General features: G+C 39.2%; 1 protein-coding gene across 1 annotated transcript in view; it reads right to left on the reverse strand.

Annotated features, from left to right (window-relative positions):
- CACHD1 (cache domain containing 1) overlaps positions 1-26,751 on the reverse strand; it is a 358,380-nt gene that overhangs the window by 129,635 nt on the left and 201,994 nt on the right. The window contains exon 4 of the mRNA XM_006879767.1: positions 3,049-3,155. Coding sequence (XP_006879829.1) covers positions 3,049-3,155 — 107 coding nt within the window. The remainder of the gene's footprint in view (positions 1-3,048; positions 3,156-26,751) is intronic.

The following is a 26,751-nucleotide window of genomic DNA, read 5'->3' on the forward strand; positions in this document are numbered from 1 at the left end:
CCTTCTGACACACGAGATAGTCCATTGCAGCAGTCACTGTTTCAATCCACTTGGTTGAAAGTCTTCCTCTCCTTCACTGACTTTCTGCCTTGCCAAGCATCATATCCCTCTCCAAGGAATAACTGTTCCTAGCAATATACCCAAAGTATGTAAGGCAAAGCCTTAATATCTTTCCTCCTAGGAGCACTCTGGCTACACTTTCTTCGAGATATATTTATTTGTTCTTTTGGCAGTACATGGGATATTCTGTACTCTTCTCTAACACCACAACTCAAAGACATCAATTCTTATTCTGTCATCCCTATTCATTATCCAGAAAGACCATGGCCTGAATCAGATGCACCTTAGTTCTCAAAGTGACATCATTACTCCTCAATAATTTGGAGAGATCCCTGACTCCAGACTTTCCCAATGCAATATGTCTCCTGATTTCCTGACTTGCTGGTACCAGGAATGTTGATTGAAGATTCAAGAACAATGAAGTTGTTAACAGTTTCAATCTTTTCTCCATCTATCATGATGTTGACTATCAATTGAGTGGTGAATTTTTTTGTTTTCTTGACATTGAAATGCAATCCATATTGAGGGTGTATTCTTTTATCTTCTGCAACAAGTGCTTCAAGTCCTCTTTCTCTTTTTCCTTAATTTTATTTTATTAATTTTAATGAATATGTACAGAGATTTTGGATTTTCATTCACTCATTGTTGCACTTACACTTTTCTCTCTGCCCAGTCCCCCCCCCCCCCCCCCCCCCCCCCCGCCCCGAGTCTGCTCCTCTCTTTGAAAAGCAAAAGAAAAATTTCTTCTTTGGTATACAATCCCCTCCTCACCCCTCCTACCGCCCCGAGTACACGCCCCTAAGCAACCTTAATTCTGGACTCTTCTGATAACCATAATAAAGTTTTTCAGTGTGCATAAATATTTAATCTTCAACAATTCTTAGTCATCTGGTTCCCCCCTCCACTCTTTATGAATTTTTAGTTCTGTTTAATAGACTAATTATGTCATAAATTGTACTTCCAAATTTATCCTGACTTTTTCTTCCATGATTTTTATAGTTGTACATTTTACTTTAGGCTTTTGATTTAAAGCTTTCATATATGGTGTGAGGCAGGGATCTTCTGTCATTTGCCTGCATATAGATAGCTAGTTTTGACAGTACCATTGATTTAAGAAGAGTATCCCTTCCCTATTTAATGGATTTTGGTCCTTCACCAAAGATCAACTGTCCGCAGGGGATAGATTTGCTTCCGGGTTCTCAATTCTGTTCTATCAGTTCATTATACTAATATTGTTGTTGCTGTGTACCCTAGAGTTGGAACTGACTCAGAGGCAGTTAATCAGAGGGAGGAAACTGCCCATCCTTCTCCCATAGAGCAGATGGTGAATTCAAGCTGCATATCTTCAGGACTGCAGCACAATTTCTTGTCACTAGGCCACCAGTTGCTTTAATTACTGTGGCTATACACTAAATTCTGACACCCAAGTGTGTGAGGCTTGATATCTGACTCTTCTTTACTCTTATCCAGAGCCTTTTTCCTTTATATAAAGGTGATGACTAGTTCTTTTACCTCTTAAAAAAGATGTTGATGGACTCTGACTCAGGGTTGTATTAAATCTATAAATTGCTTTGAGAAGTATTGATATTTTTACAATGTTAAGTCTTCTACTCCATGACACACACAGTATATTAATCTCTGCTGGTCTCTTTTGGTATCTTGCAGTCATATTTAACAGTTTTCAAGATAGAAGTCCTTCATGTCTTGGTTAAGTTTATCCTTAAGTGTTTTCATGGTTTTGGTAGCTATTTTATTTTCCAAATTTCTTTTTCATTATTCTCAAAAATGTATAAGAATTTGACTGATTTATATATTGACCTTGCACCTTGCCATTCTGGTGAATCCTTCTGTTCTAATAGTTTTCATGTAGACTCTCTGAGATTTTCTATGTATAGGCTCATATCATATACAAATAGATAGGGATAGTTTTACTTCCTTCCTTAATTTGGATGCCTTTTAGTTCCCTTTCTTTCTTTATTGGTTGGCTTGAATTTTCCAATATAGTGCTTAGCTATGCATTGTGATAAAGGACATCCTCATCTAGTCCCATTCTCAGGGGAAGTGCCTTCATTATATCTCAGTTAAGAATAAAATTAGCTATTGATTTTATGTACATAACCTTAATTATGTTGAGGAATTTCCTTTCTATTCCTTTCTGTTAATTTTTATCTTGAACTCTTAGATTTTTATTAAATATCTCTTCACTGTTTGATATGATTATGTGGTTAATTTCCTTTGCATTACTTATACAAAGAATTAGTGTCTGATTTTCTAATACTGAATAATTTTTTAATAATTGTCATAAATATCACCTGGTCATGAGGTATTATTATTATTATTATTATTATTTCTATTGTATTGGCTTGCTGAGAGCTTTTACTATATTCCTAAGGAACATTAATCTGTAGTTCTGAGTAATATCTTTGCAAGTAAATGAGGGATATACTTGCTTCATCGAACAAATGTAGAAGTATTTAATGTTCTTTGTTTTGTAATAATTTGAGTAAAATTGGTGCCAATTTTCTGAATGTTTGATAGAATTCTGCACTTTGGTGACAACACTGTTTCATTATTTGGGATTATTTTAGGGTCTCCTTCATAATGTCAAGTTGATTCTGACTCATAAAGGACAGAAGAGAACTGCACCATAGGGTTTCTGAGACACTATATGTTTACAGAAGTAGACAGCTAACTTTTTTTCCACAGAGCAGCAGATGGGTTCAAACTCGTAACCTTTCTTTTAATAGATGAGTGCTTAATCACCATACAATTAGGGCTCCTTCTAAAGCTACATATTTACTCGACATAGAAGGGGGGAAATATGGTTCACTGGTTTTTTTTTCCTTGTTGTGTACCACAGAATCTGATCCGACTGGCACAGCAGGAGACTGCTCCTCCTCCAGTGGAGCATCTGGTGGATTTGAACCGCTTGTCTTCAGAGTGCAGTGCAGCTGCTGGTTCACTTGTATAAAACCAACAATAACTTACCCGAATTTAAGTCTCGTCCTGGATTGAAGGCCCGGCTATTGACAGTATTAGAAAGTCGATCACAACTGATTGTTCTAGACACATTGGTGTTAAAGTTTCCATCAAATCTGAAATAACAGAAGAAAATGACAACATTAGAAAAAAAATTATTTATTGGCTAATCAATCCAGAAAAACAATGTTGTTGTTGTTATGTGCCCTCGAGTCGTTTCCGACTCATAGCGACCCTATGCACAACAGCTCTAAACCCTGCTCTATCCTGCGCCAACCGCACCGCCTCTGACACACCCATCCCGATTACCCCAGTCACCGAATCAATCCATCTCATAGAGGGTCTTCCCCTCCTGCGCTGTCCCTCCACCCTCCCAAGCATGATGTCCCTCTCCAAGGACCCTCCCTCCTGGCAACATGTCCAAAGTATGTCAGACGAAGCCCCAGAATCCTTGCCTCCAAGGAGTAGCTTGGTTTAATCCTCTCCAAGATGAATCTGTTTGTTTTCCTGGCAGTCCATGGTACATTCAGTACCCTTCTCCAGCACCACAGCTCAAAGGCATCAATTCTCCTAGCCTCTCTAGTCATTGTCCAACTCTCTGATGCATAACAAGCGATTGCAAAGACCATGACCTATATCAGGCGCACCTTAGTCTCCAGAGAGACACTGTTGTTCCCAAGAAAAACAATACAACTAAAATAATGGTATAAAGTGTACACAAAAATAATAATTTCCAAATAGTAAAACAATGGTCTGAACTTCAAATACATTAAAAAAGTCCCTTCAGAGCAGTTTAGGAAAATATATTTAAAACATATTAGAAATCAAGTTATGAGTCAGAGGAGATTAAAAAAAACCCAAAAACAACAAAACAAACAAACCACCCTAATAGGTCTGGGTCAGGAACTTCTGATGAAATTATACAGGAAAGAGACTGGACAACATGCAGATTGTAATTAAAAGGTAGAAAATTCCCAACTGAATTCTGATGCTGTATGCTCAACAGAAGGATTTCTATAAATATTTCCAAATGAAACATGTTTCTAAAAACACGTATGTTAAAATGTATACCTCAAATGAGAAACACCATTAGTAAAATTCAATGACTGACAAAATAACAACAAAACAGTAGTGAAGGAGGGAGAATGCCTCTGAAATAGGAAAGATCTAGATTTGAATCTTTGCTCTGTGTGACCCTGGCCGTGAGCTAGAACAAAGAGCAGTTTGCAATAACCAAATAGGAAAATGAGCTAGCTCACTTAAACGTAATTACTAAGAATATTTTAAAGTCATTTTAACTTAGACGTAACAACAATTTAAATCTATACTTATCATTAATCTATGTAGATTTTAGATCCTGAGGAGACCTATGAAGTTCCTTGTTGTTGTTAAGTTCCACAGAGTCATAGACAACCCATAGTGACCCTAAGAACAAAAGTTCTGAACACAAAACTTTCCTCTTTTCTCCAAGTTCATAGAGCTTCCGGAGGTAAGTTTTTTTGGAAGTGGATGCCACTCCTGCTTCCAAGCCTTTTCTGCAGAGCTGTCCAAATGAATTAAACTTTAAATCTGTTTTCTAAAAACACGTATGTTAAAATGTATACCTCAAGTGAGAAACACCATTAGTAAAATTCTATTAACATAGGTAGAGACATAGCTACGTAGCTACAGTTTAAAAAGTTAAGTCTACTTAACTATTCATATGGACTCTATAAACATTTGTTGATCAGATTTCATAATGAGTAAGAACAATTAAATTAATCAAATTTGTAAAAGCAATTGAAATAGGTTTTCGCATGTACTGGTTGAATAGGAATGCTGGATAGATATGTTGTATTCAACAGCAAAAGTGAAAGCAATTTTTTTTCAGATGTACATAATTTCTCAGAGGAGAGAATTCTATTTTAAGAGACCTTTAGATCAGTCTCTGCCCCAGTGCAGAATTAAGTCAACAATGCCAACTGTATCTCAAGGGATACAGTTGTTTCCCCAACATGCTCTTCCTTGGACCTCCTCCAATTTGTCTAGACAAGAAGACTGCTGCCCCAAAAGCCACAGATGGAGAAAAACGAGATTAACACAGAAGCAGCTGTCTGTGAGTAAGCTGGTAAAACACTATCACTCTAACTTCATGATCTCTTTCATTTCAACATTCAAATACCTGTGAAGCAAGAATAGCATTCAACAAGCATCTTTGGCTTGACATTTTAATTATTCAAATTAAGGAAATGGAGTTTAATTTGGGAAAATATTCATTACTCTAAAGTTTGAATTCAGGATCGGAGGAAGACTCATCATTAACTTAAATTATGCTGATGACACAATCTTGCTTGCTGAAAGTTAGGAGGACTTAAAGCATTTGCTGCAGAAGATCAAAGAATAAAGAATTAAATATGGATTGCATCTCAACATCAATTAAACAAAAATTCTCATCATTGGACCAAGAGGCAAAATCATGATAGTTGGAGAAAGACTGAGACTGTAAACAACTTTACCTTACTTGGATCCAAAATCAGCAGTTAGGAGATTTATTTAACTGGTAAAGTTTGCACTCAGGACCTGTCCAAGATATTGAGGAATACTGATGGCAGTTTGAGCACCAATATGTCCCTGACTTGTTATACATCAGAGAGCTGGACAATAAATAAGGATGATGAAAGAAGAAGTGATGCCTTTGAGCTGTGGTGTAGAAGAGTGCTGAATATCTGATGGACACTCAAAAGAACAAACAGATCTGTTTTAGAGAGGGTGCGGCCCGAATATTCCTTAGAGCCAAAGATAACAAAACTTCGTTTCATATACATTGGCCATGTTGCTAGGATACACATCATGCTTGGAAGGTCAGTAAAAGAGGGAAGACCCTCAACAAGATGACTGACAGTTACTGCAGCAATTGACTCAAGTGTGTCAGAGATAATAAGAATGGCACACGACAGGACTGGGTTCGGATCTGTTCTTCATAGGTCCGTACTCAGCTCCATGGCACCTAACAACAGCAACAGGGTTATATTATCTGTATGATCTTATTAATTTCACCTACCTCTTCTGCCTGGATTTAAGTCCCCTTAATACTAGCTTGATAAATCTGCGTTATGCGGATGACACAACCCTGCTTGCTGAAACTGAAGAGGACCTGAAGTGCCTGCTGCAGAGTGTCAAGGACTGCAGCCTACAATATGGATTGAGGCTCAATGTCAAGAAGACAAAGATTCTCACCACTGGACCAAATGGCAGCATCAGGATAGATGGTGAAGAGATTGAGATTGTACATAGCTTTAATTGGCTTGGCTCCATAGTCAACAGTCTTGGCACCAGCAGCCAGGAAATTAAAAGGCGCATTGCCATGGGAAAGTCTGCTGTTAGGGACCTCTCCAAAATACTGAAGAGCAATGGTGTCTCTCTGGAGACTAAGGTGCATCTGATACAGGCCATGGTCTTCCCAATCACTTGTTATGCACCATAGAGTTGGACAATGACCAGGGAGGATAGAAGGAGAATTGATGCCTTTGAGCTGTGGTGCTGGAGAAGAGTATTGAGAATACCATGGACTGCTAGGAAAACAAACAGATTTGTCCTGGAAAGGGTTAAACTGGGTGGCTCCTTGGAGGCAAGGATTCTGAGGCTCCGTCTAACACACTTTGGACATGTTGTGAGGAGAGACCGGTCCTTATAGAGGGACATCATGCTTGGGAGGGTGGAGGGACGGCGCAGGAGAGGAAGGCCCTCTATGAGGTGGATTGATTCAGTGACTGGGATAATTGGGATGGGAGTGTCGGAGACAGTGCTATTGGCACAGGACAGAGCGGAGTTTAGGGCTGCTGTACATAGGGTCACTATGAGTCGCAGGCAACTCGACGGCACATAACAACAACAATACTAGCTTGGGGAGCTCTGGAGGCTTAATGAGTAGGGAGTTGTGCTGTTAGCTAAAAAGCAAGCAGTCCTGCACACACATGTTTATCACAGCTTTGTTCACAATAGCAAGGAGTTGGAAACAACCTAAGTGCCCATCAACAAACGAATGGATAGTGAATCTCTGGTATATTCACACAATGGAATACTATGATGCATTGAAAGACAAGGAACTCATGCAATATTATTAAAAATGAGTGACCCTAAATGACATTATGCTGAGTGAAGTATCTTACTCACAAAAGGACAAATACTGCATGGTGCCACTGTTGTAAAACAAGACTGACATTGGGGTTGGGGGTGGGGAGACTGAGAAAGATGGGTTCAATAATGTATACTGCATTGAAACAGATGAGGGAGAAAATTGTTTTAAAAGGATATGTGATTAGGTATTTTTGTCATGACAGGAGTTCAGAGCGAAGGCTGGATAGTGGAGTGGACCTGGGAGAGGCTTTGTAAAACAATGAAGAATTTTTCTTCTACTTTTCCAAGAGGGTAGTGTACTAGGGGGGAGGGTTGGGAGAGGAGAAAAGTGCAACAATGAATGAATGGAAATCCAAAGTATCTGTAAATTTTCATTGAAATTAATAATAAATTTTTAAAAAAAGCAAGCAGTCCAAATCTACCAGTTGCTTCATGGAAGAAAGATGAGCAATCTCTTTCCAAATGACTTACAACCTCTGAAAACTCTCTGGAGGGTCTGCTATGATTTGGTTCCAAGTTGATGGCAATAAGTTGAGTTGAACACTTGGTCAGAAGCTTTGATGGCACAGTGGTTAAATTATTCAGCTGCTAACCAAAGGGTAGGTGGTTCAAACTAATCAGATGCTTCATGGGAGACAGAGGAGTCTGTCTGTTTCTGTTCAGATTTATATTCGTAGAAACCTTATCAGTTATACTATGTGTTTCAGGGTTCAGACCTGCTCACTGTATTCCAGCTAGGTATACTAGGTCTGTTCCCTCCCAAGACTAGGAGATAGAAAACTTCTTCCATAGAGAGTCATTGTTATTGTTATTATGTGCCATCAAGTTGTTTATGACTTAGAGTGACACTATGCACAACAGCTCTGAACCCTGCTTTATCCTCAGCCAACTTTATTTTCTCTGACAAGCTACCTCCATTACCCCACGGTCACTGAGTTAAGCCATCTCATCGAGGGTCTTCCTCTCTTGCACTGTCTGTCCACCCTCCCAAGCATGATGGCTCTCTCCAAGGACTGGTCCCTCCTTGCAACAACCTTCTGAATTCTTGCATCCAATAGCAGCCTGGTTTCATCCTCTCTAAGACAAATCTGGCTGTTCTCCCAGAAGTTCATGGTATATTCAATACTCATTTCCAGCACCACAGCTCAAAGGCATACATTCTGCTTCTATCAGCTCTAGTCACTGTCCAGCTTTCTGATACATACCAAGTAACTGCAAAGACCATGGTCTATATCAGGTGCACGTTAGTCTCCAGCCTCACATCATGCTTTTCAGTACTTGAGAGAGGTCCCTGACAGCTGACTTTCCCAATGCCATCAGCCTCTTGATTTCCTGGCTGCTGGTACCAAGAGTGTTGACTGTGGAACCAAGCAAACTAAAACTGTTAACAATCTCAATCTCTTCACCATGCATCATGATGCTGCCAATTGGCCCAGTGGTGAGAATCTTAGTTTTCTTGATGTTAAACCTCAATCTATATTGAAGGCTGCAGTCCTTGACCTTCTGCAGCAAGCACTTCAGGTACTCCTCGGTTTCAGCAAGCAGGGTCATGTCATCTGCATAATGCAGATAGTTGATGATTCTTCCTCCAATCCTGATGCCACATTTCACCTCAAAGAGCCCAGTCTCCTGGATAATCTGTTCTGCACATAGATTGAAAAGGTATGTAGCTAGGACACATCCCTGGTATATATCTTTCCTGATTTTGGATCATGCAGTGTCCCCTTGCTCTAACGACTGCCTCCTGGTCCAAGTAAAGGTTTGGCATTAGCACAATCATGTTTTCTGGGATTCCCAACTTTCTCAGAGTCAGCCACAGTTTGTGGTGATCCACACAGTCAAACACCTTCGCATAATCAATGAAACAGATAGATACTCCTCTGGTACTCCCTGCTTTTAGCCAAGATCCATCTAACATTAACTATAATATCCCTAGTATCACGACTATTTATAAACCCAGCCTGCACTTCTGGCAGTTCTCTGTTGATACACTGTTCCAGTAGTTTTTGAATAATCTTCAGCAGAATCTTGTTTGCATGTGATATTAATATTATTCTATAATTTCCGCATTCTCTTGGATCACCTTTCTTTGGAATGGGAACAAAGAGAGATCTCTTCCAGTCAGTTTGCCAAGTAGCTGTCCTCCAGATTTCTTGACACAACTTGCTGAGTACATCTAGGGCAGCATCTGTTAGTTGAAATACATCAATAGGTATACCATCAATTCCTGGGGCCTTGTGTTTAGCCAATTCTTTCAAAACAGCTTGAATTTTTCCTTCATCATCATAGGCTCTTGCTAATATGTTGTTTCATGAATATGTTGTTTCATGAAATTCTTTTGTGTCTGCCAATTCCTTTCAGAACAATGCCTCTGTATACGCTTTCCATCTTCTTTTAATACTTTCTGTATCATTTACTATTCTGCCCAAAGCATCCTTAAGTATTGCAACTCAAGGTTTGAATTTGTTCTTCAGTTCCTTGAGCTTAAGAAATGCTGAACGAGTTAGACTCTTTTGACTTTCTGACTCCAGCTCCTTGCACATTTCATTGTAATACTTTACTTTGTCTTTCCACTGTGCCCTCTGGAAGCTTCTGCTCAACTCCTTAATATCTTGATTTCCACCCCCCCCCCCACCCCGTGATTAGAAAGGAATTACTGAAATGGGCAAATCTATACAGATATTGGCAATTATCCTAGTAGGTAAGAAGCCCTGGAGAGAGCCCTGCCCATCTGGATGGAAGGTCTGCACCAAGAGAGACTTCTGCTACCAACTCTATGACCCAGGAAGGCTGAGGCTTCTCCAAGCCTTTGCAAAGTGAGAGCTGGCTCCTTACAACCAGTGAACTATTGCTATGGGCTGTTTTCTTTCTGTATCAAAAATATAATGTTTAAGAGCATAAAAAAGTATTTTATAAAATAAGATTACAGATGATTCAATAAATAAATAAAGTTGTTGTTGTTTTGTGCAGGTACTTGGTAAACATTTGCCCGATCATAAAAAATGTTATTCAACATATTAATCGTCATCAGAAATCTAACCAATCTTATCTTCTCACTATCTTCCAATTTAAAGTTCTAACCAAACCAATCACTGGAGATGAGAGAGAGTGTGTGTGTGTGTGTGTGTGTATGTGTGTTTCTGCTGCACCAACTGTGATTCTCCCTCATGTCTACTGCATCCAACTACAAAGCCTAACTTAAGTGATCCTCCCTCCCTAAAATTACTTTTGTGAGTCTTTCTCCAAATTAACTAGTGCCATTCTGTTCTTTAATTCTAGTGAAATATCTCTTTTTTCTGTATTTGCATATTATTTGTAATCAGGCTGAAAAACCAAAACCAAACTCACATCTGTAGAGATCTACTCATGGTGACCCTACAGTACAGAAGAGTGCTACCCTTCAAAAAAACCCCTTCGTAGTCTCTCAGAACCAAGTCATAACTGACCCTCTAGTGTGGTCTTGGGAGGCTGCATATTGTGCTGGATAAGATTATCCCGTTTTCCCCCTCAGAGCTGCTGGTGGATTTGAACTACGAGAGGGCTCCATCTTCGGGTTAGCAGCACAGGTTTCTATGCACCACAATCCTGAAGCCCTGACCAGCTGTAAATTTTTATGGAAGCTGACTGCTTCATCTCTTTCCTGCAGAACAGCTGGTGGGTCCCAGCTGTCAATCTTGAGCTTAGCAGCCAAGTGTTTTAATGACTACATCACCAGATCCCAGTACTATTGACAGGAGATATCTGCTTGACATTTAACTAGCCACTTTTAGATTTTACCTATGGTATTAAAAAACAAAACAAAACAAACAAACAAAACCAACCCAGAAAACACCTTAACTAGATATTTAAAAAGTAAAATTTGTTATATGCACTTAGCAGTTATGATAAATTATCTTACTTTGCCTTCGTTACATACTGAGTAAGGTGTGTTAGGTGGGGATGGGATGCCAAATATTTTGCTGTGGAAATGCTATTGTTTACACTTTTTTTTTTTTTAGACTTTGAATTTCCATTCATTCATTGTTGCGATTTTCTCCCCTCCCATCTGCACCCACACCCCAAGTACACTACCCTCTTGGAAAAGTAAAAGAAAAATTCTTTCATTGTTTTACAATCCCTCCCCCCAGGTCCACTCTACTATGCAGCCTTCACTCTGGACTCCTGTCATGACAAAAATACCTAATCATATATCCCTTTTAAACAGTTTGCTCCCTCATCTGTTTCAATGCAGTATACATTATTGAACCCATCTTTCTCATTCTCTCCTCAACCCCAATATCAGTCCTGTTTGAGATACTTCACTCAGTATAATGTCCTTCAGGGTCACCCAATTTAAATAATATTGTATGAGTTCCTTGTTTTTCAATGCAGTGTAATATTCCATTTACACTTATTTTCCAGTCCAGCATTTGAGCTTTAAAGTCGAAAATATTTCAGATACTTGAGAAGCCTTAGCTCCCCCAACAAAAACTGCAAGTGACATATGTGTCACTTGGGTCAGGTCTGCTGGGGATGTGGGTACTGCATAAGTTCTCCTTGGCTGTCTGATGAATGAGAAAGGGTAGGGAGATGAGTCATCAGACAGTCCTGAGTATTTCATGTGTGGTCTCTGGGCAATCACTGAATGTCTGTGATGAACTAAGTACTGCCAACTAGGCAAAGAAGGATTACATCATGTTCAGAAGTCTGGGTTACAGTTTAATTATATAACACTGCACAACCTTGTATATTTTCCAAGCCTCTTTTTCTCTCTCATTTATAAATGGAGATGACAATAATAGTTGCTTCTTAAGATTATATTAAGAATTAAATCAGATAACTGCTCTTTTAATGCTAAATAAAAATGAATAAATAACAACAACAACTAGTAGATCACATTTTTGGCAGTTCTGGGAACTGAGTATGTTGTTGTTAGATGTTGTAAAGTCAAGTATGACTCAGCAACATAGTGAACAACAGATGGGAACCCTGTCCTATCCTGTGCCATCCTCTTCATCTCTGACACAGTTGAGTTCATTGCTGTTGTCACTGTATCAATCTATCTCATTGAGGGTCTACCCCTCTTCCACTGACCCTCCAGCTTTCCAAGCATGGTGTCCCTTTTCAATGAATAGCCTCTCCTAGCAGCATCCCCAAAGGATGTGAGGGGAAGTCTCATCATCTTTACCTCCAAGGACCATTCTGATGGTACAGAGAGGTTAAATTACAAAACCAATGTTTATAGCTAGAATGTGAACTTGGGTATCTCATATCTCAACTCTCTTTCTTATAGTATACTGCCTCTTAATGAATTAACAAATAAATTATCATCCTCTTCATCTAAAACAGCAATAATAGAATGTAATTGTCTCAAAGGAAAAAAATTACTTGAAAAGATTGTAGAGCTGCAGGGAAAATTAAGAGACTACAGCCATATAAATAAGACTTCACAATGAAGAGAAAGAACACTATGGTCAATGAAGAAGTTGCTAAGGAAGAGGAAATAGACATTAAAGGCAGGTTCTGTATTTACTGCAGCTAAATGGAATTTTCTCTCTTAAATTTAACAGTGGCATAGCTATGAAATTGGCAGCTTTCTCACTATTTTTGCTATTTCTGTATATAAGAGCCTGGAACTCCAGTCCTACTCCTTCTGACAGGGTGAGAGGTGCCAGGAAGTCTCAGACTGATAGGAGAGGGAGCATGTACATTCTCAGTGCAGGGAAGACAAGCTGACTGCAAGTTTAAGTTCATGCCAGTTTTCTCGTTTGCTGGGACCAGCTTTCTCCATGGAAAGAAAGACCCAAGCATTCAAAAAGGATCTGAGGACCTTGAAAAATTGCTTACATGCAACAAAGATAATGAAATTGAATTAATTTAAAAAAAAAAATCAATCCCATGCTCCACAAAACATATTGCTCCACAAAGCAAGAATCAAATGGGACTTTGATTTTTTTGGCAGCCAATGCAAAACAGGAAACCATAGAAGGATATGTAATTTTACACGCAAAAAGTTAAAAAAAAAAAAAAGATGACAAAATCAAAGGAGATAAAAATATGCAGATACCAGATTCGGAAATAATTGTCTCATATTTGAGAAATAATGGCTATTGATACTCACATGATAAGTCAGATCACAAACATGGGCAAAGCATAGGGCTGTCACACAACTCAGTGAAGTCTGACTTGATGTGTGGCAAGCATGGAGCTTTCCAGAGATTATTTCCAAGTGAATTCTTGTTCCTTGGGTACTCAGCAGGTCATGAACACAGATCATTTTTAGTCTAATTTACCTCTGTTACCCTGTACTCTCCTTCCTTCTGCTTCTTACTCTATGGTATCTTTTAAAAGGCAACAATTTTACAAGAGTCTAAGGAGCCTTGAGTTTTCTCATATGTGCATGACCTCTGCTGTAGATCATGCACTCACTCATCAAATCAATGTGAGATACCTACAAATAAGCCTCACCTGCCTCTTCTAGTTCTGCCTATGCCACCGAACTAAACCCCTGCATGTCCATTGCTGGCGAGTCCTCTAGGATAAGGAGAAAAAAAGAAAGCAAAATCCCCAAGGTTATCGCTCTAGCCTTCACTCACACACACTCTCTAACACCTGCTTTTCTTTCTGGACTCCAAACACAGGAGTGCAGCTTGCATAGCCAGCCTTGTTCCATTAGTTACCTCCGGGCGGGCCCCTTGCATAAGGCAGGAATGCATTTTATGCATGTGCGGCTCTAAAAAAAGCACATGCCCTTCCAACTGATTTGGAGCCTGTGAGAAATACAAAAGCTAAGGCTTAAGATGCTTTAGGAAAACATGTCAGTTACTTTCAGGAGTTGCCTAAAAGATTTTTCATTGAGAAGTACAGTCAGAGCCAGCCTCATTTATGTATTCTGAAGTTTATGGCAAGGTCAAAATGGTACAATCAGAGATCTTCATATAAAATGAGGGGGCAATTCATCTGGAGAAGTAGAGTTTGTTTCTTCCTTTATAGTTGTGCTTTAAAGGCGTTGGTAAGGACAATAAGAGAAAAGGCCTACCTAAATCTCGTTCAGTCCTCCACTATGAAAGAAAGAGATATTGGATTATAGCTGCTATTTTCATAAGCTTAAAACCTGTGCCTAAAATTCCATTTCAAGAGAAATAACTCCATTGCTCTTACCCCGCCTTAAGTTAGGGGAAGGGGGAAAAAAAAAAGACTTCCTTCTGGATTTACTTTCATGAACAACTGATCGAAACTGCATCCCGAGGGAGAAAACAGAACTGTGACTCCCACTTTGATCTCTTCCCCATGGAGAAATTCACTCCCTGCCTGGCTTGCAAGATGTTCATTTGATTGACGTTTGCTCTGATGTGCAAACTGCTTTGAACTTCAGACATTTAATTCCCATCAGGCTGCAGTCATTTTTATTCTCCTTCAACAGGATTTACAAGCAGGAGATCAGCAAATGTAGAAGATAAAATAAATTTGCAGAAGCTTTGAATCTTACATCAAAACAGTGTTCAAGTGAGCTCCAATTGGATTTCATTCAGCCTCGATTCACAGTGTAAATCAACTTTTCAGTGGCGTCTCAGTTTAGAAAGAAAAGATATAAAGGAGAGGCACACACATTGGTTGGGGTTTACTTCCTGAATCTCCTTCTTGGTCTTTGTTTAAGTTTCCTAGGGATGGTGATTTACTAGGCAAATCACTCTGTAGCCTGGGTTTTCCTCAACATTTCCAGCAAATGCTGCCCAATTTATCACCTTGCACACAGGGACCACACCCATAGCTCAGGCTCCAAAAGTGGTGGAGGAATTCTGTCTTGTTCCTGGATTCACTTTCCAGGCAATAATTTAAAACACTAGTCTCCATGGATATCTCGAAGAGCAAGCATTAAATTGATCCTTAACTCCATAAACACAACCCAACACAATAATACAAAAAACGGCACCTGGAGTGTTTTTACTTGCTTGCAGACACAAAACAGGATGAGAAGCATTTCTTCTAGAAGCAAAACCTGTTATCAGATTAGAAACAGTAAGGAACAGAGGTGTGAGGCTTTGAATTGACTTCACAACATGGGACACTGCTATTGCTCAACCACCAAGTTCAATTTCTGGGAACATTACATATATTCTCTTGTGATCCAAGCAAGGTAAAAAGGCCTCTCACCAGTAGCTGCAGGAGCCTTTAAAAGAAGTTCAGACACTGAGAAATGCCCATGCCTACCAGACCTCCTGGTCCTAGCAACAATCTAATAATGTCTGTTTTACTGTGTGTGATATGACAGCAAGACATATCACTTCACTTCCATTCAACAAGGTTGCCACTCATTCTCTCAGGGAAGTGTCTGCTTTCCAAATATTTGAGCAACACCAGTGGAAAAGAATTAAACAAGAACTCCCTTATCTACCACTTAACCACTCTGAGAATAAAGTTAAACAAAGAAAGGGCTAAGATAAAAATCAAACATCTGCACTGGCAAATATTTAAACTCTGTTTGAATGGTGGAGGAAGGCATAGGATCACTTCAAAAAGGAACTATCACATTTATAAAGTAAATGATACTTGAACAGCACTCCGTTCCACAGAGTTTACCTATTCAAACACCTACATTAATGGACAAACTGAAAAGCTGTCAAATAACGTGTAATCATGCTCCATGCTCCCAGAGATGCTTTTCCCTGCCACCTCTGTAGAGATTCAAGTGATAAGTCACATTCTTTTTGTTCTTATCAGTAGCAAGGATTAAACCTTCAGGGTCCAGCAGCTCAGGCAAACTGGAAATGCAGGTTAGTTTCAAATGCCCTTGGAAGGTAAGATTTTTCAGGGCAGTAAAGAGCTCTACTACAGTCTACGTATCTTTGTATCCTCAACCATATTTCTTTGCCGCTATTTCCTAACCTTCCAGATTATTGTGAATAGCATTTGTATATGCACAACTTCCATATTCCAAATGCTGGTATGGTTCTTTTAATCAGTATAATTGGTTTCTTAAAAAACTTGAAAATTTCACTGGTGACATCAGGGGAATTGGGTGTGGCTCTACAATGTCATTAAACATTCACCCTTATCTTCCGCATCATCATGCTGGGGCAAGAGTAAAGAAGAAAGGGCATCTGGGAAAAATAAGAGATAAATAAGAAAAAAAGACAGGAACCCGAGGGTATGTGTAGGTTCCATTGGGGTTGTTCCAAAACTCCCTTTTCCATCCTGTCACTTGCCTTTAAATAAGGGCTTAACACAATGAAGAGTATTTATTTACATGCCTTTATATTTTGCTACAAGGACTGAAGAAAGATCCTGGCTTAGAATTCTGTTTCCTGGGTCTAACCCTGACTCTGTCCATGGAGAGAAAAACTTTAGTAGGCAACCACTGAATGAATGAGTGAAGGATGAATAAATGAATGCAGAAGACCTAAAAGGCTGAGACTTCCCAGGACTAGAGACCAGAGAAAGTGGACTGAGTGTGTCCTCATCCCTCAAGTACACTGAGTATTTGGTGCGGAACAGACTGCTGAGAGTGGCATGACATCAACATCAAAGAGAAGCACCAAGAATCTCTGTGCTGGATGATGACCTTGGAGATGACCTGGTTCAATCTCTCAGGCACATACACACTAGAGAGGAAGCGAGTTTGGCAAATCTATAAAAAACCAGCAAACATAAGATGTGGAGTATCTATGGTTAATAACATGTCATCAAAAAATATTACAGACATTGAATATATTGTATTTGATCTGATGGGACAAAATGTACTTGAATGACAGGGTGAAACATCATGAAACCATATGCTTTGTAACCTTCACTCAAATTACAATTTAAAAAGACATTACTGACCCATAATGCAAAATTTAATAAAGCTATGATGATTAATATGTCCATCACTATACCAAATGAGTCAGAAGAAGTTACAGAGACAAAGAGGCTTTTAAATCTTAGCCCTCTCTAAAGAGACTTTGCTAGTTTGCTCAATAAAGTTTCTGTTCCTCCACTAAGAGAAAGTCCATTACCTAAAGCTAGCATAGTTCACTAACTAGTTTCTTTTAGAGAACTAGATTTTCAAAAGGACATTGTAAGACTGACACTTCCTAAAATCTATAAAAGGCAGCTGGTGAAATTCAGTATCCTAAGCAGTGTGACCGAACTCCCCCCTCCCTCACATTCTTCCCTCTGTGAAGGTCACAGAGGAAAATTCCGAAAGCTGGCTTGTCTACAGACTGAATGCAGGTGCTTCCTGCTGTGAGGGTGCTCATCAATAGGGCTGAGATCTAGATAAAGGTACACACACACACACACACACACACCAGGAAATGGTATAAACTGCTGCAGGGACACAGCATGAAATGAAGAACACACACACCAGAATGGGGAGCTCTATATTCAGACAATTTGGAAACTTCAGAGGGACATAAACAGCCTCAAGTAAAATTCCAACAAAGAATGCATCCTCTGGCATTTTCCTATTGGCAGACACAGCCTTCCAATTTTACTTTCGGTGAAATGATGTTATCACTAAAAAAAGAAAGATAGATTTGGGGGCAGGAAACCTAGATCCAAAACTAAGGCTCCCAGAGCCCTCTTGCGACTTCTTTGAAACCATTTCTTCATCTGTAAAATTGGGTGAGTGTATTGGGAAAGAAAAGGGAATAACAGCACCTACCAAACTAGGTAGTTGAAAGCATTGTATAAAGAATGTAATGCAAGTAAAATAATGCTGTTTACAGAAGTAAAAGCATAAGCATTTCACTAAGCATAAAAACATGTAAATCTTTTACATAAGTTCAATAATGTAATTGAGTAGGCTTTCTGAAATGCAAAGCACTCTGCAAAATCTTTATTGAATTTTGAGCTCAACTTCAGTCCTTCTGGTACCAATATCCATAAAGATTATCTCTGTACCATTTAACTTGCCTGCCAGTAATAGTTTGGTGTATTTTTTTTTAAAGTGAGGGGAGATGAAAGTTTAAGATAAAGCAGCAAGAATTACTTGAAAGGCAGAATTTGCCACACAGCCTTCTGAGGATGAAAACACAAAACATATCTTCCAGGGGAAAGAACAAGACGCACAATGAAATTCAACCCAGTTGTCAAGGACCACATGTTTCAAATGATCTGACTTTATGGTACAGAAAAACAGAATGACAACAGTCATCAGTACAGAAGATTCTAGTGAAGTCACCATGCTTCATTTTTTAATAAGAGTAGTGATTTGCCATTCTTCTATCAGCATCTCATACTGTAGAAACCGGTGTATTGCTATGATTCTGGAAATGATGCAAGAGAACTTCTAAATTAAGAGAGACTAGAAAGAAGGACCAAATGATCTGCTTCTAGAATAAGCTGCTAGGGAAAACCTTTAGAATTGCAGTGGGACACTGTTAGATTCATGGTGCTGGAAGATGAGCCCTTCATATTGGAAAGCCACTTAAAATACAAGCGCTAAAGAGGTATTTTCAAGTACTTGATGCTGCTGTAGTGTGCCATTGAGTGGGAACCGACTCTTTGCTGACCCTTCACTGGATTTTCAAAGTGTGTAAATGATACCAGAGGAGACTGCCCATCTTTCTCCCTTGAAGTAGCTGGTGGATTTGAACAAATGTCTTTGGGTTAGCAGTGCAACTCCTTACCACTAGGCCACTAGGGTTAAGCTCCTCAAACTGTTAGGTGCCCTCATAGCAACCCTATAAACAGCAGATCTGAACCTTGTCCTGTCCTGGGTCATCCTCACACTTCCTGACACATTGGAGCCCACTGTGCAGTCATGGTGTCAATTTACCTTGTTGAGAGTCTTCCTCTCCTTTGGCGACTCTCTGTCTTTCCAAGCATCAGGTCCTATTCTAAAGAATAGTCCCCCTTAGCTAGGACTTTAATGATGTTGAAGGAGTGAAGCTTTCACTAGAAGTTTCGTTTACTGATGTGTCATGATACTGGATGAGGAGAAACAGCTGCAAATATCCATTAATAATCAGAACGTGGAATATACAAAGTATAAATCTAGGAAAACTGGAAGTTCTCAAAAATGAAGAAGAATGCTTGAAGTTGGCTATATGAGGCATTAATGAACTGAAATGAGCTGGCTGATGTTGTTCACTTTGAGTCATGCAATCCATCATATGCTCTACGAGGTTGAGAATGACAAAGGAAAGATGAATGCTATTACATTCACTGCAAAAAGAACATTTCATTGTCTATTCTGAAGTACAACACTATCTGTGATGGCATAATTTCATTCATTTACACAGAAGACCAATCAATAGCACTATTACTCAAATTTATGGACTAATCACTAATGGTAAAAATGGAGAAAGGAAGATTTTTACTAATGTCTTCTGTGTTATATGCATAATGATGCACTTGAGATGTACTGTTACTACCTGGTGATTGGGACATGAAAAACCAAAACAATGGCAGTCTCTGAGAAGTCATTGCTTTCTCCCAGATCTGTAATAAAGTGCTTATGGATACTGGGGGGAAAAAAGAAAAAGAAAAGTAGAAACAAAGAGTAGGTTGAGTTGTCAGGAAGTGTTACTGAGTGGGCTCTAAGTCAGTCATCGTATGACAAGCTTGGCCCAATTTGGCAACACTTTTACAATCTCCACTGTGTTTGTCCGTTGTTGCAAACACTGAGCCAATCTATTTTATTGAGGGTATTTCTTCTCTCTTGTTAATTTTCTACTTCTTCATGCATGATGCCTTTCCCAAGGACTGGCTCTTCCTGATAATATACCCAAGGTAAATGAGCCAAGATCTCACCATCCTGGCTTCTAAGTCGCACTCTGCTTCTCTTTTTTGAAAACAGATTTATTTGTTCTTTTGGTCACCTACGGTATACTCACTATATTATGAAGAGAAAAAAAGAAAGATTAATAGGTAGAAAATATGCATTGAAATTGTGCTGGAGATCACAGGATAGAATTTTCCAAGACCAATAACTTGCTCATTAGAATTATTTGTTTTTGACAACATAAACAATGACTATACACTTGGGCATCATCAGAGGGAATAAAATGAACCACATCAGTGGAAATGAAATGGAGAAACACAAGGTCATTGGTTAGAACAAGCCCAGGGGCTGACTAGGGAAAAGATTATCAATTACTAATATTGATCAAGTTGAAATTGAAGATATGTAAAACAAGTTCACGAGAGCCAAACTATGACCTTAACTATGTGGTTGTTAGGTGCCATTGAGTAGAGAACGAATCATAGCGACCCTATGAGCAAAAGATCTGAAATCTGTCCTGTCCTGCACCATCCTCACACTTCTTGACACACAAAAGTCCACTGCAGTAGTCACCCTGTCAATCCACTTGGTCAAAGGCCTTCTCCTCCTTCACTGACCCTCCACCCTTCCCAACATCATATCCTTCTCCAAGGAAGAGCACCTTCTATGTGAGGCGAAGCCTCATCATTCTTGCCTCCAAAGAGCACTTTGGCTGCACCCTCTCCAAGACATATCTATTCATTCTCTTGTCCATCCATGCAATGTTCAGTGCTCTTCTCCAACACTACAGCTCAAAGGCATCAATTCTTTTTCCGTCATCCTTATTCATTGTCCAGGTCTCGGATGCATATCTAGTAATCAGAAAGACCATGACCTTAACCATATCCCATTGGAATTTAAAAACAAAATGACCCTCTTAAGAACAAATTTGATACATTAAACACTAATTACCAAAGATAAAACAAACTGTGCAGTAACACCAAGGACATTAGCCATGAAGAAAGCACAAAGTCATTGAAAAGACAGGAAAGGAAAGAGACCGACAGATGTCAGAAGAGATTCTGAGACTTGCTCTTTAATGTAGAGAGGCTAAAGCTAATGGGAGAAATAATTATGTATGACTCGGTGCTAAACAACAAGAAGACAGAATATTATAATGATACCTTCAAAGAGGTTAGCAAACTAAAAGGACAGACATACTTCACAATTCTTAAGATGAAAAAATTGAAGAAAAAACCTGAAGCCTTGAGTTGCAATAATGAAATTTTCTATGGGCAAAATATTGAATGACATAGGAAACAACAAAATAAGGTGGAAAGAATACAGAGTCACTGTGCCAAAAAGAATCGGTCAATGTCAACCACGTTAGGAGACAGTATATGAAAGCAGAAGTCCAAGCTACCCAGAAAGTATTGACAAAAAACAAGGTTCTAGGAATGGCTGGAAAAACAATCGAGGGGTTTCAACAGATGAGTGCAATATAACCTAGAAGTATTCATTTTCTATCAAGAAATTTGGAAGCAAGCTAACTGGTCAAATGACTATAAGAGATTTAGATGCCCATTAAAAAAAAAATAGGATATCTGACAGCATATGGATATTACTGGACATTACTGAGGTCACCAACTACTCTGTAGGCAATCTCCTCCCGTGCGATTAACTGCCTCTGAAAACGTGCCGGAGGGACAGCTATGGGTTGGTTCCTACTCTACAGTACACAACACCACTAATATCACACACAAGCAGAATTTTCCAGGTCTCTCTGGAGACTAAGGTGTGCCTGATACAGGCCATGATTTTTTGCAATCACTTGTTATGCACCAGAGAGTTGGACAATGACTAGGGAGGATAGAAGGAGAATTGACGCCTTTAAGCTGTGGTGCTGGAGAAAAGTACTGAATGTACCATGGACTGCCAAGAAAACAAACAGATTCATCGTGGAGAGGGTTAAACCAGGCTGCTCCTTGGAGGCAAGGATTCTGGGGCTTCATCTGACATACTTTGGACATGTTGTAAGGAAAGACAGGTCTTTGGAGAGGGACATCATGCTGGGCAGAGTGGAGGGACAGCGCAGGAGGGGAAGACCCTCTATGAGGTGGATTGATTCAGTGACTGGGGTAATCGGGATGGGTGTGTCAGAGGCAATGAGATTGGCACAGGATAGAGCAGGGTTTAGGGCTGTTGTACATAGGGTCGTTATGAGTCGCAAACGACTCGACGGCACATAACAACAACAAACGTTTATGCAGTTACACTGGCAAGGAACTTCAAATTATTCAAGCAGAATTCAAAAGAGAAAGTGCAATTAGGGATATCATCATTGAGGTAAAATGGGTCTTGACTAATAGCACAGAAACCAGAAAGATGTTTGCTTGTGCTTTATTGACTGTGCAAAGGTATTCAACTGTGTGGATCATAAGGCATTTTGGATACGATTGTGGGATTCCAGAGCACTTAGTTATGCTCATGCAAATTCTGTACATAGACTAAGAGAGAGTTTTGTTTGAAGACAACAAGGAGATACTATGTGGTTTAAAATCAGGGATATCAAGCAACAGGGTTCTATCATTTCATACTTATTCAGTCTGTATAATGAACAAATAATCCAAGAAGATGGACTATATGAAGAAAGAAGAACCATCAGGATCTGTGGAAGGATTTGTTAATGAGTATTAACATGTGACAGGGGGATGGCAGAGCCTTGTTGTTGAAAGAGAAGAAAATATTGGGCATTTGATGATGAAAATGAGACTATAGTCTTCAGTGTGGAGTTGTTATGTGCTGTTGAATTGCTTGTGACTCATAGTGAACCTATGTACAACAGCTCTGAACCCTGCTCTACCCTGAGTCAACCTTATTGTCTCCAATATGCCCACCCCCATTACTCCAGTCATGAAGTCAACCCATCTCATCAAGAGTCTTTCCCTCCTGTGCTGTGACCCTCCGCTCTCCCAAGCATAATGTCTCTCTCCAAGGACTGGACCCTCCTTGCAACATGCCCAAAGTATGTCAGATGGAGCTTCAGAATTCTTGCTTCCAAGAAGCAGCCTGCTTTCACCCTCTCCAGGATGAACTTGTTTTTTCTCTTACTTAACAGTCCATGGTATATTCAATAATCTTCGCCAGCACCACAACTCAAAGTTATCAATTCTCCTTCTATCATCCCTAGTCATTGTCCAGCGTGGAGTACAATTCAATATAAGAAAACAAAAATCTTCATAACTGGATTTTTCAATAAGGAAAATCATGGTAAACAGAGAAAAGATTGAAGCTGTCAAAGATTTAATTGAACTTAGATCCCCACAACTACCCATGGAAAGCAAATCTGATGCAGAAGCGTTCTTGAACATGTAAAAAACAATGATAATCACTTAGAAGATTGAAGTGTGCCTGGTCTAAGTCAGTATTTCTGAGCACCTCATATGTACTGTAAATTTGGAAATTAAATATGGAATATCAAAGAAGAATCAATGCCTTTGAATGATGGATTGGTAAAGAACATGAACTACCCCATAGACTCCTACAAGATGAGTAAACAAACTGTTCTTAGACAAGGTAAAGTCAGAATGTTCCTCAAAGTCTCTCTCAAGGAGGGGTGATAGGGAATGGCAAATGACACACTGACAAAGGAGATTAATCAGAACTGGCTTTGACAAGCACTGGCAATTGGACAATTAAAACAGACTTTCAAGGGGGCGAAAAAAAAAGAACGAACTGGGGAGGAGGGTAGAGAAAATAGTGCAACAATGAATGAATGAAAACCCCAAATCTCTGTAAATGTTCGTTAAAATTAATAAAATTTAATAAAAAAATGGGGGGAAAGCAAGTAAATAAAGATACTAGGGTGTTTAAAAATTGGAAAGAAAAAGATCAGAATAGAGAGACTTTGTTTCATGTACTCTGGACATGTTAGCATGTTTTGCTAATGTTAAGTATGTGTGTTCTATGATGCTGGCTGCAGGGTCTCTCATAGTGGACATGTCTCAGTAGAGCTTTCAGATAAAGATAGGTGGGGAAGAAAAGGATAGCAATCTGCTATTAACAGACAGCCCATGAAGCCTTATCTTCCTGCAATGTATTGGGCAACATTCTGTTGTGAAGATGACACTGGAGCCGCAGAATCTCCTACTCTTGTACATGAGGGTTACCATGAATCAAAGCTGATTTGATGGCAGCTTGTAACCACAACAAACCTTAAAATAGGGCTGGATAAAAACAGCACTTGTTCACATTGAGTCAGTTGTTGTGTCTAGAAGCATTATTTTTTTACCAAAAAAAAAATCAACATTATAAGTATTACCTGGACATTCTACATGTAATGTGTATTAGAACACAGGAGCAAAGAATATCTTTTGACTTTATGCTCTGTCCTGAGCTTCCCTGGATATAACATAAGCATGAAAATGTTTGTGGGATGAAAAGGAAATAAGCAGATAGTTAATCTCAACGGCTTACTAAGCACCTTCCACTTGTGACCCAAAATCAGCACGTCCACAACAAATCTGCACTCTCCCTCAGAATTTCTTTGTCCACCTTTCTCCCCCTCGGTTAATAGAGTCTCATCTTTTAAACGGCTCAACTTAAAATGAAAGAACCTTTTTCCCATCCTAGTAAAAATTCTCAGTAAAAACTAGTTTCCCTGTCTTCTATGTTCTACATTCCCTGCATCTATATTCCATATACCTCCACTATCAATATGAATGTCGTTTGTATTCCTATGATTTTTAATGAAGATGTCATGAGTCCTCAGGATGCCTCAACTTGACAAGCTCCTTGCTTCTCCATCAGTTACTGATTCATTTGCCCAAGTCACAGACCTTGCCACAAACCTATCCTTTCTTAGAGACCTACCGTTTATAGGAAGGAATGTCATAGAGCTGGCTGAGAATCTCGAGCCTACCTCTCGTTACAGATTATCTTCTGTTTTATTACAGTCAACTACTTTATGAACACTTCTTGTTCTCTTGGCTGACATGCTTTCTTCTCCAAGATCTGTTAAAGCTTCATTCTTCTTCAAGGCTTCAACTACCATGTCTCTCTCTAGATCCAGTGATCAGATACCTACATTTAAAATTAACTTCTTTTTCTTCTGAAAGTATCCTTGGATTTCTTTGATGACACTTTCCAGTGTCCCTTAGCATGTACCTTAGCACAATCTACACAAGTTTCAAAACTCCTGATGGTACAAGGCTGTCTGTTAAGAAGAGATGAGTAAGTATAGAAGAACTTAATAGAGTACTAGGAGTGACAATCTGTGCAGAGTTAATAAAACTTACACTTTAATAGTAAAATTTCAGTCTAATTTTCTGTCCTTTCTCGAAAAGAGTTTTGTTGTTGTTGTTATTGCTAAGTGCCATCGAGTTGAGTATGACTGATAGTGACCCTATGAACAAAAGATCTGAAACCAGTCCTATCCTGTGCCATCCTCACATTTCCTGACACACAGCAGTCACCTGGTCAATCTGGTCCTCCTCTCCTTTGCCAACACCTCACCCTTCCCAACATCATGTCCCTCTCCAAGGAATAGCAACTCCTAGCAATATGTTTAAAGTATGTGAGGTGAAGAAGCCTCATCATTCTTGCCTCCAAAGAGCACTCTGGCTGCACCCTCTCCAAGACATATCTGTTTGTCCTCTTGGCCATCCATGGGATGTTCAGTGGTCTACTCCAGCACCACAGCTCAAAGGCATCAATTCTTTTTGTGTCATCCTTATTCAGTGTCTAGGTCTTGTTTGCATAGCTAGTAACTGGAAAGATCATGCTCTAAGTAAGAGAGTTATAGGAGTGAGTATTCATGAAAATTACAATCAGGAACCTGTGTCCTTTAATAAGACAGGCCATACTAGCTGCTCTTAATACATAAAATTTCCGAGAGATTGAGTGGCAGAACCTGACTCTTAGAATCATGTCATTTTAGAGCTGAGACTGCATTAAGTTTGGATTTAAAGAAAATGGGTGCGCCTTATCTTCCATCCACAGAAGCTGTATCAATCTTAGTGAATGTTCTCTAACTTAAAGAGTGACCTCTCTACCAATTAGCAGGAAAACAATTGGACGATGATTCCTAGAGTCAGTCAGTCAGTCACTCTGTTTGTCTCAGTGAAGCCTTTTAAGTATTCTCTGTTGTAAATGAGAGAATGATCTAGAAAGCTAAAGGCTTTCTAAAGGCTCTGGATAGTTGGTTTCCGAGAGCCTTAGACAAGTAGTGTCCTTATACAAGCTTTGTCAGATTATCACTTTGTTCCTCTCAAACTTGACGAATTCTGAACATAAATGTCTACCCTGGATAGTCTGTTTTTCTGTCTAAAATTTTGTTTGGGCATCAGTTTCTATCATTTTCTTATATGTGTTACTGTAAATTCCTAACTTCTTTAGGTAATTAACAAATACTCCCTGAATTAGGATAACAGTTCTGTATCTTACTTGGAAGAGTGTATAATCTTTTTTGACCAATGAGAGCCCAGGGTGCAGGCCTGATTTCTTTGAAAATTCATGGTCTTTATTTGTCTTTGAAATGAACATCCTCCTAAGTAGTATAGCACTGTTACGTCATTTCTCTGTTTCTAGGTAACTTTGGATTCTATGATACCAAATTGTGTGCCATAATGTCATAATGGTTTACACATGGTTGGCAATGTTTGGTAGAGCTCAATGATTATGACAGGCTTGGAGGCAGGAGTGGCATTCACTTCCTAAACATGCCTGTGGAAACTCTGTGAATTTAGAAGACAACAGTTCTTTTGTTTATAGAATTGGTACTAGATGGCACTTAAGAACAACATATAATGCCAAAGCCCTTGTTTCCAAGGAGACAACTCCTTGGAGTTGAATGAAATCGCTAGAGTCTGTAAGATGGTGTTCTTGTTTTGGTTGGGGATCTATGTGGATTGTTTGGCTGTTTTTATTTA

This window comes from Elephantulus edwardii, unplaced genomic scaffold, assembly GCF_000299155.1.
Source record: "Elephantulus edwardii isolate Elephantulus edwardi_28Jun2011 unplaced genomic scaffold, EleEdw1.0 scaffold00005, whole genome shotgun sequence".
Taxonomy (NCBI): Eukaryota; Metazoa; Chordata; class Mammalia; order Macroscelidea; family Macroscelididae; genus Elephantulus; species Elephantulus edwardii.